The sequence below is a fragment of the Rhea americana genome, unplaced genomic scaffold (genome assembly GCF_003343005.1).
Source record: "Rhea americana isolate MKP2758 unplaced genomic scaffold, rheAme1 scaffold_23, whole genome shotgun sequence".
Taxonomy (NCBI): Eukaryota; Metazoa; Chordata; class Aves; order Rheiformes; family Rheidae; genus Rhea; species Rhea americana.
The window spans coordinates 5391819-5409651 of NW_028186346.1; the positions used below are offsets into that span (position 1 = coordinate 5391819).

A 17833-nucleotide genomic window follows, 5' to 3' on the forward strand; every position below is an offset into this window, starting at 1 on the left:
TCTTATCCTGTAAATTACTGCAAACAGAATGAACATTAATGCTCTCACGGTTTTATATTAACAGTAGCAGCCCCTCCCTTCACACTCTCTCAGAGGCTATGTTCAGCACTAATGCTCTAATTTCAATTTCTAAGTATTAGGAAGACAACACAGATGCATGCATTTTTTTAAGGCTATCACTTACAATATTTGTTGTATGCAGAAATGCATACAATATAATGCATACAACAATATGCAAGACATAATATTTTACTTATGTGTACACTTAATCTTGGATTTCAAGAAAAGTCATAAAACCAGAATTCAGAAACAAATACTTGCCCTTCATGATAGCTGATACAAAAGTTGACTGGAAACCAACAGTTGTTAGTGAGATATAAAAAGTTAGTAAGTAAAAATACAAAGTTACATTTTAAATATTCTAAATAACATTTTGAGAAGGCACTCCTCCCCTTCTGGCTGCCCAGCTAAGACATCCTATACCCAAAGAATCTACTGGAAGGAACAGGGAAAATTGTAGGCTTCATTTTCCAGGACTCATTGCAAACCAGTTCATTTTGTTTCTGGAAATGGATGAATATGAGGCACATGGGCTGGCAGATCTTTAATTTTGTAAAAGCAGCAGCTAATCTCCAGTTCCAGCAGATGAGGCCTCCAAAAGCTTTGCCCAGCACAATCCCTAAATAGACATTATTAGAGGTTTTTTTGTTTTGTTTTGTTTTCCACCTCCTGGAAATTCTCTCAAGCAATTGACAAAGAGGAGACCCTAAACCCATGCATCTTACTAAAAGTTGCAGCCTGACATTTTAATACTACATCAGATGTTCATGTCATCTCTGCCTATCTATGAGCYATTTCAGTTCTATAAACTAAATGTGAAAACTGAAAATGCAAATACACACATAAAGTCATCAGGTAAATCCTGTAACAAATGGGAACAGAACTAAGGCATGCCATCTGATATCCTGTTTTACTGGAACGTGCTGCTTGATTCAATCTGTAAAAAATCTGCAATGTTTTCAGACTACTGGACTGGAACTTAAGTGGTAATTTTTCTGCCACTGGCACAWCTGATACATCTGATAGAGCTGATAGAAAAGTTTCCCTACAAATGCTGACATGCATATGAATTATAATTAAGTAGAATCTAGTAAATTTATACTACAGAAGTACACTGGAATGGCTGTGAAAATATAAATCTTTTGTTTTCCACAACATTAAATTTAGCTTTTGCTAAGAGCGTGAAAGGAATTCAGAGTGGAATCTTACTCAGCATGTGTTTTTCTCAACCTATGGGGATTGTAGTCCTCTTCAACACACCAACTTTGAAGTCTTCAGTTACAAAGGAAAGTATTTCCTATGACAAATCTCAACCTAAAAGCAGAAAAGTGGACTCCAGAGGCCCAACAGACAAGTGACAAAATTTATCTCAGAAAAATATTTACTTAGGCTTTGAAAAAAACAGGTTCACACCACTGTATACTAGATCCTGGACTTTGTTAGCAGCATGTTACAGTTAAAGAGGATAATGTATGAGGGTCTTGGGAGGCTTTAGCTATGTCTAATCCCCACTGGCAAAACTGCTAATTGCTTCTGTATTTCACCAGGTAACTTCATGACAGCATTTTTTTCTAYCATTTGAACACTTTAGAATTGAACAGGCTCAGAGGTATACAAGGATAACAATAACAGTTGACATAGCATTCATATGTCTTTTTAATATGGCCTCTTATTTACTTATTTATTTATTTATTTTTACAAGCGTGGTCTGTTTCTTATTTCGGCAGAGCTTGGACTCTGCTCTTCAGATGCATGAAAGGAAAACTTCCAAGGAATRACTATGCATGAACTGGCAAGAAATACAGCTAAAGATAACAAAGGAAGTAATCACAATAAAATCATAATCACCATAAAAAATCATAATAAACATTTATTTAGAGAGGTGACACTATGAAAATTAATCTTTTGGGCTTCTTAATAGCAAACTTAATAGGAGATATTTCTCTCATGCCCTTTAATCAGCAGAGTTTTTGGATGTGTATTTTTGTGTACCACATGAGTAAAGGACAGTGATTCCAGAATATTTCAAGTAGATCTGTGGAAGAAAGTTATATATTAGAATTCTTTTGGAGAGAACAGAAATCATACTTTGCCAGAATCCTGAATCATCTTGACATTTTCAGATCCAAATTTGTCAGAGTAGAGTTTTTGTAGTCTTTGGGAAATTTCTGAAAGAGGAGTAAGTTTAGGTTCTTTATAAATATACTCCTTTCCATCTTCATCCTCAAAGAATCCCTGTAAAAAACAAAGCAATCAAAATCTTGAAAAAACTTTGGACGTGATTAAGATAAACATAATGGTTGTGGTTCAAAGCAAATGTAAACATTTAACATCAGATTTCAAGCAAAAGTAAATAAACAGAAATTAAAATCTAAGTAAAAAAGTTTTCCTATAGGAATCAAAAGACAGAAAAATGTAATTATCTACTACAGAATGAGTGAAAGATAATGGAAGCATACAAATTACAATTTTAAAAGGTCTGTTGTAATTTTATGGTGTGCCAAGACTTTGAGATAAAAAAAAAGTTGTCTCTTTTATTTAAAAGCGAGTTCTCTGCACTGTTTCACTTGCCAAAACAAAAATCTCATTGCCCAATAGGACTATCCAAATCACAGTTGAGCATTTTGACAATAGCTTACATAAAAATAATCTGAAATTTGTCTTTATACAGTAATACATATTCAATTCCAGAAAATGAAGTTTCATTTATTTAAAATCCTAAACATTATGTTGTATCAAACTAGTACAAGCTTGTTTATTTTCAATGTGCAAATCACTTGTTTTAAAACTGTGACTGAATCTAGCAGCGAGTACATGGAAAGTGAAACAGGAGATTTGTTTAAAACAACAAGCCATGTCTGAGTTTATGTTTGAAATCAGAAAACAAATATTTTTGTCATAAAATGAAACAGACATAATAGAAAAGCACAACAGATCATGTATAAACACAGGCTAGACTGACAAAAATACCCACATCAAACTAAGCTGAAATGCAGTAGTTTTTACTGCATCGCTTGCTTTGTAAGCGGTTACTGTAATTACCTCAACCTCTGTTTCACTGTCTGTAAACTGGTATTGCTATAAAGTTATAAAAGACAACAAAATACATGTAAAGTTATACTGCTCAGAGTATTCATGCTCTGCTGAACAATTAACAACTGGGCTATGCATGTAGRAAGTGTATTACTTTGTTACTGTATGATATATTGATAGATATGCAGTGTGGACATATATTAGAGGATGTGAAGCTGTCTATTTACACAGCCATTACATAGAATATTTTTTGAAGCATGCAATACTGATGTACAGAAAAGAGTGATTTATTCTCTATGGAACTTAATGTTATTTTTTTTAATTGCAATGGCTACAAATGCATAGCAATCTAAGAGCAATCTAAGAAGCAGTCTTGCAAACCACACTACAGCACTAAAGACATTAAGTCAATACATTGCTAAGAACTGACATTATAGAGAACTTACCGCTGCCTTAAGACAGTAAATAAAAAAAGAAAAAGAAAAAAAAAGCAAAAAATTTACTGAGGAAGATAAAGAACCACTGTATTGGGACTGATAAATGTTTTAAACAAAATTACTTATGATGTTTAATTATTTCTAATATAACACATTTCTCATGCTTTCTATATCTTGATTATCAATAAAGATTTTGAAATAGTATACCTTCCAAAATAAATTAAGGTTTTTCTTATTGCATGCCACAGAGAGATGATAATGAGACAATGCTCACCTGTCCAAAGAATGCTACCCTGAAATAAGTTCCCAGCAGTCTCTTGCCTGTATGCATTACTTCTGTTACTTTACTGTATGCTCGATGAAGAGTGTCATACAGATGAGCGAGCCTCTAAAAGTAGGACAGAACAATCATGGGATAACAGATCAAAGTAGAACATGGGTATCTAAAAACAACTATGAATAATGTCCTTACAGTTAATATCAACTGAAAAGACTATTTTACAAATCAGTAGTAATAGGTTTAGCATTTGTATCAGAGTAAAAACCTTAAATATTTATTTATATTTAAAGATAAAACATTTAACATATTTTTAATCAAAATTTCAAAATTTCAATACATTCATATTTCAGTTACAAATTTAATTCTGTTTTATCCTGGGGGGTGCAATGTATCATGTGGTTAGACTGGAAGACCTAAGGTTTCTTTTTCACCCTCCCTCATATATTCTCAGAATAGATTTAGTACCTCAAAATCCCGCCGTTTTTCATAAATAGGAATAATAAGTTTATATATGTCAGCAATCAGTTCATAGCGTTCTGCCTTCCAGAGTCCATCAGCACACTGCTCCAACAATTCCATGAGCACATCCTAGATTGGATACACATTTGAAAGATAGAAACAATTCAGTCCTCTTGAAAAGCATGACAAGTAATTATACCAAAATTCTTCCCAAGGAAAAAGGGAGCATGTATCAAAACAAAACTATCTGTACACAGTGAGCGAAAATTATTACAGTGATTAAATGATGCTAAAAGGAAACAATTTGCCCCCCAGTGTTCTCTCTGCATGTGTTCTTTGCATTTACTGTATACAGCATTTTTCTTTACTCTTGATTTCTTAAATTGACAATTGACATCTAGATGAGGGCCCAAATTTGTCTTATCTTGCAATAAGTTTTTTCTTCACAAAAAACATTATTTTAAAAAAAGCAGCTAAACATAACCCTTGACCATCACAATTTTGAAGGAAACTATCAAATAAATTACATAATCAATGCAATAGCAAGATACACTACCAAAATATGTGCTCAGAGYAATTAAAGTATGCTAATTGAATTTTTTACACTTACTCCAAAATGAAAACAGCACATAACAACATTTAGAGAAGTTGAGAAATCTAGAAGGGCCAAAAAAGAGTCACAAGCAAGAAACCAGCTTGGCTTTAGTGGTTTTAGCTTGATCCTAATACCCCTCTTGCAAAAAAATAGTTATTTAAGGTTAAATGAAAACTATGCTAAAAGTTAAATTGAAACATATAGTTTGCACTGTATTAACCAGATCATAATTATGAAGTCTCTTCCTTCAGTTTGTCATAATTCTTCCTTTTCTGCAAATTTAATTTGTTTTTCTTCATAAGCATAACAAAAAACCTCAAATTTTATTCCTTCTTTTTTCATAAATTCAGAATTACTTGGCTAAATTCCCTTAACTAGACTATAATTTGCAATGGTACAGACAATATACAACAGGATACAGCTTCTATGACTGAATTGTCTTATACTTGGTCACAACTTAGAGTGAATTAGAATCACTATAAAGTCCATTCCCATCAACACATGTGTCAGGATATCTATCTCAGTCCTCCGCAAACGTGCCTTGAGCTCTAAGAATCTCCCCTAGAATCCAAGTTTGAGACTAGGAGACAGAAAACGTTACATTTCTACTTCTTGAGACGTCCTTGTACCATCCCTGTAGCCTAGTGATGAAGCCAAAAGCTGAAAATAACTCCTTTCATCCCTGGAAGGGATGCAATGCCACCTTACTCTCTTCCTCCCTTTGGTAGAGGGCTGAGAGCAAAAGATGACTGAAAAAAATCTGCTCATGCCTAAGTGTTGCAATAGGCCCCAAAACACCCTCTTTCCTCCAATCATTATAGCTAAAGGCTCTCCAGTATCTCCATCCTCAGCAACAAGAGCACTGCAAGACTAGTGTCACTGCTGCACCACAAGGACTGTCCAGACGTCCTGTTTTATGACTCCCAGAGCCTTACAGCTCAGGCATCAGAGGGCATCCAGATGCAGCAAAGCAGTAAAATTTTGTTTGCACACAGGAAAACAGAGTAAAAGCTGCACATGAGAGAGTTCATAGGAGGGAAAGAACACAGAAGAAGGAAGGATAAGTTAGAGAAAAGAGTCCTGATAAACAGAGCAGATGATGGCTAAAAATTTATTACTCCTGTATTATCAGAAATAAAATAAAGGCTTAAAGAAAAAATTAAAATACAATAGTTTTTGATTTATGTTTATTGGTACAAAAATTCTGAAACAGCTCTTGGTATACTTGTTTTTAGCAATGTCAGCATTCAAATAAATTTGACTTGATGCAAGAAGAATGTCAAAATACTGATAAACTAATATAAATGTCAAGGTTAGGGGAAAAGGAAAACTTTCAACCTGAAGTTAAGAGATACTGTTTTTAATATAGATATTAAAGAGCACATTTGAGGAAATATTGTTACAAAAGCACAGTATCAATACATTACTGTCTTATGTACAAAGTCTCTCTATTAGTATAAAGCCGTTGCCAACTACCTGTTCCAGTATTTTTTTTTTTTTTAAGTTTAAGGTATTATGTTAAAATTTGTCAGTCATCTTCAGTAATCTGTTTTGTTTAAATCACTATTCTGGTTTAAGGATTCCTTCTTTATGCCACTTATAGACAACCTGCATCTTACTCACTTAGCAACTAAATCTGAAGCTGTATTATCATTCTGATTTGTACTATTATTTTATCTGACAGATGGTAAAGGGATCATGAGAATATTACATTTAGAAATGAGAATTAATTCTGCAGATAGGTATTCTGCACCAATACCAGTATTCTCTTTTCAACACTTGCATTGTTTGAAAATCTTTCTTCAGTGTAGAAAGTTTTGCTTCCCTGCAATGAAATTCTGTGCTGTGCCSCAACAAAAGAATAATTAAGACTATTTCATGCAAGCAATCAATAYAGTATATGTTTGCACTAAAAATATTTAATACTTCAGCACTTCAACTTTTTTCTACTGTGTGCCAAGTGTACTTACAATCATTAAGCTCAAGTACTGCCTAAAGCATGTATAGTCTTAATATTGCACACATGACCACTTGTAGAACTGTAACCAAAACTTTTCTTTAAACCTTTACCTATTCTAAACTGGATAATATTATTAAAAGATAAAGAACATTTGGTTCCAAGGGGTATGATGTATTTTTATCTTGGCTTTGAGCCTTTACAAAATAAAATACAAAATTGAGTTTCCACATAAGTAAAGGGATAACAGATACATACCAGAACTATGCTAGACATAGAAACTTTAACCAATTTCCAGAGTAAACAGATTATACCTAGAATCATAGAATAATTAAGGTTGGAAGGCACCTCTTTGGGTAATCTAGGTCAAGTTCTTACTAAAAAAAGCAGGGTTAGCTCCAAAGTTAGATCAGGCTGCCCAGGACTTCAGCTTCCTGAGTTTTGAAAATCTCCAAGGATGGAGATTCCACCACTTTTTTTGGGCTACCTGTCTCAGTGCTTAACCATTCTCAAGGGGAAGAATTTTTTCCATATTTCCAATCAGAATTTCCTCTGTAACTTGTGACTATTGCCTCCTGTTCTTTCACTATGCAACTCTAACAAGAGTCTGGCTCTTCCCCCACTACCTCAGCAGCTGCGCTTCTGACTGAGAGGGAAGAAACACTGSGCATACGATTCCAATGGGGCTTCACAAATGACAAGCAGAGTGGGGAAAAACCTCTTTTCTTGACTTGTCAACACTTGCTAGCGCAAGCCAGCATGCAGCTGGCTTTTATTGCCACAAGGGTCCACCACTGATTTCCRCTCAACCACTTGTCAAGGAGAACTCCCAGGTCTTTCTCTGCAGAGCTGCTGCCCTGCCAGTCAGCTCCCAGCCTGTACTGATGCATTGGATGACTTCTTCCCAGCTGCAGGAGCTCTGCATTTATGAGATTTGTCATCCATTCCTTCTGTCGGAGGTCCTCTGAATGGCAACTCTGCCCTCCAGTATTTATCTGCCCTCCAGTTGGTCTCCTCCACAGGCTTGCTGATGGCACACACTACCCCATGACCAGAGTTGCTGATGATGTTGAACATATTAGCCTGAGTATCAACATCTGAAGAATACCAGTCTATCAGTATACTTAAAGGATCTTGTATGTTGGTACCTACTTCTGTTTTTATTAAAGTGCTTTATTATATTGAATTACACCATGTATTGATCACTGTATTGGCACTGATACAATGCCAGTCAGCCTCTTTTCATTCTGCAGATATCACTGGAGAACAATTGTACTATGACATAAATGCCTTCTCTAAAATACATATTCATTCTTCTAAAAAGATTCTCAAATTGTCTGCTTATAGCACAAAATTAGAGGAAAAAAAATCATTTCCAAAGATCATTTTATCCTTGCTAGCGAGTTAATCAAGTACAAGGGAGTGTCTGTCACAAGGTATTATGGCAAAGAATATTTTCACTCACTAGCTTTACACAACTGCAAGTATCTCAGTACTTTAAGATGACAATARGATGACTGGATAGTATTTTTACTGCATCATTTTTATTACATGTAGGCAAACGATCCGACTGCTTTTTTGGTGATAAGGAAGAAGAGGATAATATTTCTTAGAGGTCCAAAGATTTTTAAGCTTGGTATTTTTAATAGACAGAACTAAGCCTTACTCACCTTTATATATCTGAGAAGTAACTTACAATCCTACTACGCCAATCATTTACTGATATTCTTGTGAAAGAAAAACCTGGTTAAATATTTACTCATTTATGACTCAGGGATAAGAGGGTGAAACCACACAAAGAAAGTCTAAAAACAGCTTTATAACACAAGTTTACTTACCAACCTTTRTATGCTTTAAATCATTCTACGTAATTTGGTTATCAGATTCTCAAAACTGGAACAACTGCTGTTAAATAAATTTGATTAACATACACAACTATCAGAAACTGGTCATCAGCAAAAAGAATTGCTTAAGAAAAAGACTGACATCACTCTAGACAAACCCTTGCTGCTCATCTGTAGCATTTTCATGCAAGGGCAATGTCTGACCCTACTCACTATCCTAACCACCAAAACCCACCAGCGGCATTAACGGCAGCTGCCGGCAGATGGCACCACAACTCGCACATCAACTATTTAACTCTTCAAGCAGCCTTGGTCTTTCAGTGCTAAGACACTCAGCTTCCATGAAGCAGTACACTGTTACATGATCTCTCTTCTAGAGAGAACAAAGATTATCCTTATTCCCCTCCCATATTAAGACACTCACTAATTTAAGACTGTACGGCCTCCCTTTGCATTGGGACCTGCTGCTTAATAAATAGCCTGCACTTTCTGTTTACTGAAGAAACTTAGTAATGATCAAATATAAAATAACTTTTTCTTATCAGAAAGAACTAAAGGAGATGCACATACTCTTATTTTATGTATATAAAATATATTACATATATATATATATATATATATATTTCATTCTCCACTTACTCCCTTTGAATCTGAGAAACTGTTCAGACTGAGAAAAAGCAAATTAAGAAACAGAAAATCTCACTTCAGATTCTAGTTATAACACACACATTTGGACACATGAATGAAATTTAACTGCAATTTCTTTTAATCTATAAAATCACCGGAAAAAAAAAAAATCCTTGACCAAGATACAGTCACAGATCTAAGAATGTATAAAGTGATCATAGAATCATAGGATCAGTAAGGTTGGAAGGGACCTCTGGAGATCATCTAGTCCAACCCCCCTGCTCAAGCAGGGTCACTAGAACATGACAGACATGGTTGCATCCAGGCAGGCCTTGAAGATCTCCAGAGAAGGAGACTCCACAACCTCTCTGGGCAACCTGTGCCAGTGCTCCGTCACTCTCACAGGGAAGAAATTCCCCCTCACGGTCAGGCGGAACTTCTGTGCTTCAATTTCTACCCATTGCCTCTTGTCCTGTCACACGGGAAAACTGAAAAGAGTTTGTCCCCGTCCCCTTGACACCCTCCCTTCAGGTACTTGTACACATTGATAAGATCCCCCCTCAGTCTTCTCTTCCCCAGGYTGAAGASGCCCAGCTCTCACAGCCATTCCTGATAGGGCAGATGCTCCAGCCCTCTGATCATCTTTGCAGCCCTACGCTGCACTCTTTCCAGTAGTTCCATGTCTCTCTTGTACTGGGGAGCCCACAACTGGACACAGTACTCAAGATGAGGCCCCACCAGGGCTGAGGAGAGGGGCAGGATCACCTCCCTCCACCTGCTGGCAACATTCTTCCTAATGCACCCCAGGAGACCATTGGCCTTCTTGGCCACAAGGGCACATTGCTKGCTTATGGTCAATTTGTCATCCACCAGCACTCCCAGGTCCTTCTCTGCAGAGCTGCTCTCCAGAAGGTCAGCCCCCACCCTGTACTGGTGCCTAGGGTTATTTCTCCCTAGGTGCAGGACTCTGCACTTGCCCTTGTTGAACCTCAGGAGGTTCCTCTCTCGCCCAGCTCTCCAGCCTCTCCAGGGCACTCTCAATGGCAGCACAGCCCTCTGGTGTGTCACCCACTCCTCCCAGCTTGCTATCATCTGCAGACTTGCTGAGGAGGCACTCTGTCCCTTCGTCCAGGTCACTGATGAAAAGGTTGAACAGGATGGGATACAGTACTGAGCCCTGGGGGATGCCACTAGCCACAGGCCTCCAACTAGACTCCACACCACTGATGACGACCCTCTGAGCTCTGCCTTTCAGCCACTTCTCAATCCACCTCAATGTCCACTCGTCTAACCCACACTTCCTGAGCTTCTCTAGGAGGATGCCACAGGAGACAGTGTCAAAAGTCTTGCTGAAATCAAGGTACACAATGTCCACTGCTCTCCCCTCATCTACCCAGCCACTCATTCCATCACACAAGGCTATCAGATTGGTTAAGCATGATTTCCCCTTGGTGAATCCATGCTGGCTACTCCCGATCACCTTCTTTTCCTCCATATGTCCGGAGATGACACCCAGAATGAGCTGTCCCATCACCTTYCCAGGGATGGAGGTGAAGCTGACTGGCCTAGACTTGCCTGGCTCCTCCTTCTTGCCCTTCTTGAAGGCTGGCTTTCTTCCAGCCCTCAGGCACCTCTCCAGTTCTCCAGGACCTTTCAAAGATGATGGAGAGCRGCTTGGCAACAACATCTGCCAGCTCCCTCAGTACCCATGGGTGCATCCCATCYGGGCCCATGGATTTGTGGATGTCAAGCTTGCCCAGAAGGTCTCTAATCCTATCCTCCTCAACCAAAGGAAAGTCTTCCCTTCTCCGGACTTTCTCCCTCATGTCCAGGCTGCAGGAATCACAAGAGCTGCCCTTAGCAGTGAAGACTGAAGCAAAGAAGGCATTCAGTAATTCTGCCTTCTCTSTATCCCTTGTCACCAGGGCCCCTGCCCCATTCAGCAGTGGGCCCACATTTTCCCTAGTCCTCCTCTTGCTGCTGATGTATTTGAAGAAGCCCTTTCTATTGTCCTTGACATCCCTTGCCAGACTCAATTCCAGCTGGGCCTTAGTCTTCCTCGCCGCATCTCTACATACTCTGGCTGCATTCYTGTAATTCTCCCAAGTAGCCTGTCCCCTCTTCCACATTCTGTGTACTTTYTTCTTCTGTCTGAATTTGGCCAAGAGCTCCTTGCTCACCCATGCAGGTCTCCTGCCCCTTTTGCTGCACTTCTTACTCATAGGTGGTCACTGCAGCCAAGGCTGCCCCCAACCTTCACATCTCCAACCAGTCCCTCTCTGTTGGTAAGGACAAGGTCCAGCAGGACACCCTTCCTCAGTGGCTCCTCCACCATTTGTGACAAGAAGTTATCATCAATGCAMTGCAGGAGCCTCCTCGACTGTTTGTGCCTTGCTGTGTAGTCCCTCCAGCAGATGTCAGGGTGGTTGAAGTCCCCCAGGAGAACCAGGGCCTGTGATCRTGAGGCTACCTCCAGCTGTCTATAGAAGGCCTCATCAACTTCCTCTTCCTGGTCAGGCGGCCTGTGGTAGACACCCACAACAGTGTCCCCCGTGTTGGCCTGCCCTTTCATCTTTACCCATAAGCTCTCAACTGCCTCCTCCTCCTCCACCCCTAGGCAGAGCCTGATGCATTCCAGTTGCTCTCTCACATAAGGAGCAAYTCCACCACCTCGCCTTCCTGGCCTGTCTCTCCTAAAAAGCACATAGGCATCCATGGCAGCATCCAGTCATGAGAGCTATCYCACCATGTCTCCGTGACTGCAATGAGATCACGGCCCTGCGATCGCACACAGATCTCCAGCTCCTCCTGTTTGTTCCCCATGCTGCGTGCATTGGTGTACAGGCATTTCAGAGAGGTGGTCATGCCTGCAGGTTTCCCAGGAAGGGTGTACGGGGGTCGCCCACCGCCATGTCCCAAACGCACATCCCYGGCTGCATGCACCCGTTGGAGGCCCCCCAACCCAACTTGTGTTTTGTTGTCTACCCTGTCTGTATGACATCCCACACACACATGTTTTCTGGCTGTGGAAATGTCTCCCCTGGAGCAATATTTTACTGCAAATTTATTTGACTATCGCATTCATACATACAAAATGAAGAAACAAACATTTTGAATTTTATGGATTCTTTTTTACAGGAATAAAAATCACCTTTCCTGTTTTGCCTTGGACGATAGTTTTTATTGTATAGCTAGAACATAGATATAGAAGATGGGATGATTTTCTGGCATCTGAGAATCTAAATTTGTTTTCCTGTGGGAAGGTTGAAGGTTTAGAAAACAAGCTCCTTTTTGGTAGGAAGTGCTGTGAAGTAGAACTTTCAGTTATAGATTTGCTCATTAGGATAACTCCTCTCATAAAAAGTCATAGCTAACAAGAGATGGGAAGAAACAAGTAAGAAGGTAGATATTGACTTAGTATCTGTGATGGAAATGTATTTTGGCAGAGTTATATTTGGAAAAAAAAAMTGAATTAACTTGTTTCTAAGCTTTTTTTKTGTGTGTGTGTCTCTGCGTGTGTCTGTGTGTGTGTGTGCGTCTGTGGCGTGCGTGCGCATTTTGGGGTTTTTTTTGGTGTAATCTGGCACTTCATACATGTCTGTTGGCTACTGTTCAGATTGCTCACAAATAGACCACTTAGAATAAAAACTAATACGGAAAGGATTACTAGCTCCAGTCTTTTGCCATGTAATCTCTGGCACACAGAAGCTCTTACTTCTGAAAGAAGAATTAGGCTTATAYTGTGGAATAGGCTGCTTGGGTAAACAATCGTTTTAACAAAATGCACACACAATAACTTCATCAAAAACCATAACAAAGCTTTGCTTTTAGGAAAGCGTTGGCTAGTTTAGGAAATGAGTCACTGTAACCCTGGCCTGAGAAGTACTTTTTTAAAATAAGAAACTACAAAGAGTATTGACTTAGAGGTAGACTTCACTTAAAYTAGAAAGACGTTATATGAATAAATAAGGTTGTATCCTCTCAGACATATGGAGTGAACCCACCTCTCTAAAATACTTGTAATTATTATTTGAGGGATTCAACTCTGAAGTGATTAACATCCAGGAAAATCCCAAGTTCTAAGAAAGAATTTCTACATGATTCTCATGTTAACATGCACAGGAAGAACTCTCATCAGAGCATCATTTTGCTCAGTGGTAGTGAAGTACAGCCTGAAGGATATGTTTCTACTTTCCTGCTTCTCTACTCCCTTGATCCATTTCGGATGCAGGAATTTTTTTTATGAGACCAATATAGTTTCTCTTCCATAAGCACATATTGAGGAAACTCTCTACTTTTGAGTATATTCCTATTCATGAAGCAAATACAATATGTGTTTTAAAGTACATCTATAAGATACTAGTCATCTTAATGTATCCATCATTTTTAGTCTATTAAAAAAAYAAACAGTTTTTTCCTATTATTATTATTCCTGGGATGAATTATAACAACTTATTTGAAAAACAGTAACTTTTTTCAATATTTAACCAGTTAATCTTAAATATGCTGAAGTTTAAATGGGTTGCATGCAGGAAAAAATGAAATTTGGCAAAGTTTAGTTCCTTTGCAAACTTCACAGGCTTATAGTCTCATTCTTGGCTTACTTCCGTTCCATGGAAATACTGAGAAATGGAAATAAATTTGGGCAGGGTTCAGTGACTCAGAAAAAGCAGTATGTTCTTTTTGCAGGGAGTAGATACACATATTGTCATAAAAAGAATAAAGACATTCTAATTAAAAAAAATACGTAAGAATTTAGCTCTGACAAACATTTTGAGCAGTACAGGTATAAACTCAAGAGAGCTTCTAAAAAACATTTCCACCAACAGTAATCAGAAAAAACCCAACTCTTGGCTCATTCAGARCAACTTGCGATTTGCTTTCAGAAATATGCTAGATTCCAAGCTGTATCAGGAGAATGAGAACTTTTAGGAAGATAGCACATTAAATCAATAAAACAATCTGTTACTAGGCATTTTTGGAAATGAAAAGCAGTACATTTTTCATTTAAAGTAATTCTGACCCCTCCTGTCTTCTCACAAAAAGGTAGGTCAAGAATTTKTCTTAAAACTATACAGCAAAGCAGTACAAGAGCTTGAGAGCAAAACATAGGAAACCCTAGCTCTAGATCCAGACTTACACCACTAAATCGTTCATGTATTCCTACTAAATCTGGTAATATTGAGTCAGTTTGCACAGTCAAACCGCCATACACCTTCACCATACACAGAGTAAATCATAACAGAAAAACAGTTCTCAGATATTTTTTATTTCTGTATTAGAGATAATAGTGGCTAAACAAAGACTGATATTATGTGTCGTGTTAGTCAGCCTCAAGAGTAAAACAGAAAACTTGGAAAAATAGACTTTTTTAATGTGCATTCATTCTAACATTCTTACATTTACTTACTTCATTGAAATGAACATCTTGCATTCCAACATCCTCCATCATTGAAGCCTCTTCATCTATATTAGGTGTGATTACTCTGAAAGCAGTACAACCTTGCCTAAACATTCCTATGTTTGCAAAAGAGAAATATACATATTTATCTAATATCAGCAAAATAATTTGTCCACCAGAAAAACATCAGACCATTCTGTGACGCCAGATGCGGCAGAAGACATATTTAAATATACTTACACAAAGTCAATAAAAAAAATTCCAGACTCCCTCTATGTGATTAAAATCCTAGAATTCACATTATTATTGAAGTATAAATAGATTTTAAAAAGCCCCCAAATTCTAATATCTGGACTCTCTCTGGATAGTTTTGTTTTGTCCCTGGAAATACCACAGGCAGAAGTTCGACCCTCCATGTTACAGAGAGGAAATAACTTCCATACAACAGCAGGGGGGAAAAAAAAAGCAGGTCACACAAAGAAATCACAGATTATGTAGTTACTAGTTACTTGTTACTGGGTGTGGAAAAAGATATTAATAACTTAGACTGCAGCTCAGTTTTCCACCCTGTCTTTATCTACATCATCAAAAGTCTTAAAGTTCCCAGTCAGGTATATGAGAAAAGAGAAGGTTACATGGCTTTTATTAAGGAAAAAACAGATCTCTAGAAGAAATGTCCAAAAATCTGTTAAGATTGATTATGATGCTGAGTTCATGTTTTGTAGGCAGAGTTACTCTGAAACATTTACGTCCAGAACACACTAGCTTTGCCTTTGTATGACAGTTGAAAATAAAGCAAAGGCGCAGGTCTACAGGAGAGCTTTCCTGTTCTTTTTGTGCCTCTTGCAGGGCACATGTTTAACATGTAAACTATCTTTCCCATCCCCCTCCAACCTGCTCCAATAATTTCAGAAGCTTCACTGTGACTCAATCTTAAACGATACCAAGGCTCATCACAAATCTTTTTTTTGATGACAGCTGCTGGCACAGAACATCAAGAAAAGCAAAGCATTCTGAGCATTAGTATAACTGACTCAACAGCTGAAGATTTTTATGAATTTATTTCAACTTCTCAGGCAATGACAGATTTCCCTACTTCAGTGAGGGATTATCTAGTGAGCAAGAACACTTACTGATGAGGCTAGTAAGAAGGGGTCTGGCTTCAGCTATTATCGACTGTGTTGCAAAGYGCAAATTTTTACTTTCCAAGAAATCTTGCTTCACTTTCATCTGAAATGCTTCCATGTAAGTATGCAAGTATGCTGTTAAATACGTGGATATACATTCCAGTTAAGTCAGAATGCTTTTCTTGAGCACTTCTGCCTACATATTCCTCAGGCAAACTAATGATATTCTTAAACTATAATCAAAGGTACAAATATGGAAGTAAGATTTCAGAATCATACCTTTTCGTGTGAGATATTCTGCAACCAGTGCTGCTACATGGACATAACACATTGCTGCCTAAAACAGAAATTGTAACAAATGTCAGAAATTACTGTTCTTTAGTGGAACTACTAAAAACAACTTAAGTATATAAGAAGAGCCTTAGTTCTGAGATAATTTCTTCTGTTTTCTTCTTTGCTGCCTTGCAGAAGATGTCCTATAACTGGTTAACGATTCTCCATTATATTTATGCAAAACCGTAACTGTGCAAGAGCATTTTTTCCCACTGGAGCACTGAGCAGCAAGGATAGCAGTACACTATCTGAGAATGACCATGGATTACAAGTTAATAATGCCATCCTGTAGGTAAACCCAGCAAATCTCTGGGATATATTACATAAGGTAGAGAGATAATAGTTCTGCTCAATATTGATGGTGCTTTTGCTAACTTGCTTGGTCTGTTTACTGCCCCAGACCAAGAAAAAAGTAGAAAAACTGGAGAGACACCATTTGAGAGCAGCAAAAGCAGAGATTTAACCTATATACGGAATTTGAAGGTATTTGGTTGGTGCAGTCTGGAAAACAGAAGACAAAAAGAAAGGCAGAGTAATCTTCAAGCATTTGAAATGTTTCTGAGAAGTAGACAATGATCACTTTTCTCCACGGAAAGGACAAAAAAAGATGCAATATTACTCTTTAAGTAAAAATGATCTGTGCTGAATAGCAAATGATTTTTCTAACTGTAATTGATTTGCAATGGAATAGTTTACATATAGGCTGTAGAATTACAGATCCTGGAGTTGAAGGTAAAACCTTACGTATCTATTCAGAATTGTCTCTAATTCATACTTTGTATGGGGTTGGAATAAGTGATCTACAGAGGTCCTTATCTAGCCATATAGTTTAAGGTTCTATTTTATTTAATCACAAATTAAAAATAGACTTGAAAAACTACAAAAAGAATTTCTGAAGAGTAAATATGGCATCCAGCAAAAAATTGAGATGCTTCTTTCAAAATACAAGCTAGTCACAGATGAAATATTGCCTACTCTCTTTGCATTGCTACCATATAGATAAAAGAATTATAGTATTAACACATGAATAAGTAACGTAGCAGATAGTATCTCTTGTAGATATTCACTCACATGATGCTAAGAGTAACAAATACTTTTATGACATTGAGTGATGTGATGCAACAAGATTTGTTCTCAGATGAAACAAACTTCCAGAAAGAGCCTAAATTCATTCTGTATGCTGATAAAAATACTTAAGCTTGATCAAGACAAAAATCCCCTCTCCTGCTACTGCCCTTTCCTAGAAATAAATATTTTAACAGCATGGTAAAGTCAGATAAAATTATACTGAACAATAAAATAGCTAAGTACATTGAGAGTTTTTTTTACTGGTAAGCTGCATGAATTAGAATCATTTGAACAAATCATGTAAAGCTACCTGGAGGGAAACATAAGGAGTGGCTTTTAAAGTGTTTTAGCAATTGATAACTAAAAGATACTTGTAACTCTGCCTTTACCACTGTTTATATTGAGGATTCCTGGGGCAGTTGCATATCAGCTATAGTAGTTAAACATATGCCTTACATAAATGATCGGGAATGACTTACAGATGTATTCAGGAGACTAAAAACCTTGCCATTGAAGTTAACCTACTAACAAGTGAAAATTTAATAATAAAAAAACCCTTATTGTATTACACACTAACAACTACACACAGTATTTTAAATTTCAAGAAAGTTA

The 17833-nt window shown here is 37.6% G+C and overlaps 1 protein-coding gene across 8 annotated transcripts in view; it reads right to left on the bottom strand.

Moving 5' to 3' along the window:
- DOCK9 (dedicator of cytokinesis 9) overlaps positions 1–17833 on the bottom strand; it is a 143587-nt gene that overhangs the window by 10228 nt on the left and 115526 nt on the right. For all 8 annotated transcript variants that reach the window (XM_085305985.1, XM_085305987.1, XM_085305986.1 and 5 more), the window contains 5 exons: positions 16100–16157; positions 14703–14809; positions 4276–4398; positions 3805–3918; positions 2149–2295 (listed from right to left, as the gene is read on the bottom strand). In XM_085305985.1, the coding sequence (XP_085162111.1) occupies positions 2149–2295; positions 3805–3918; positions 4276–4398; positions 14703–14809; positions 16100–16157 (549 nt within the window). The remainder of the gene's footprint in view (positions 1–2148; positions 2296–3804; positions 3919–4275; positions 4399–14702; positions 14810–16099; positions 16158–17833) is intronic.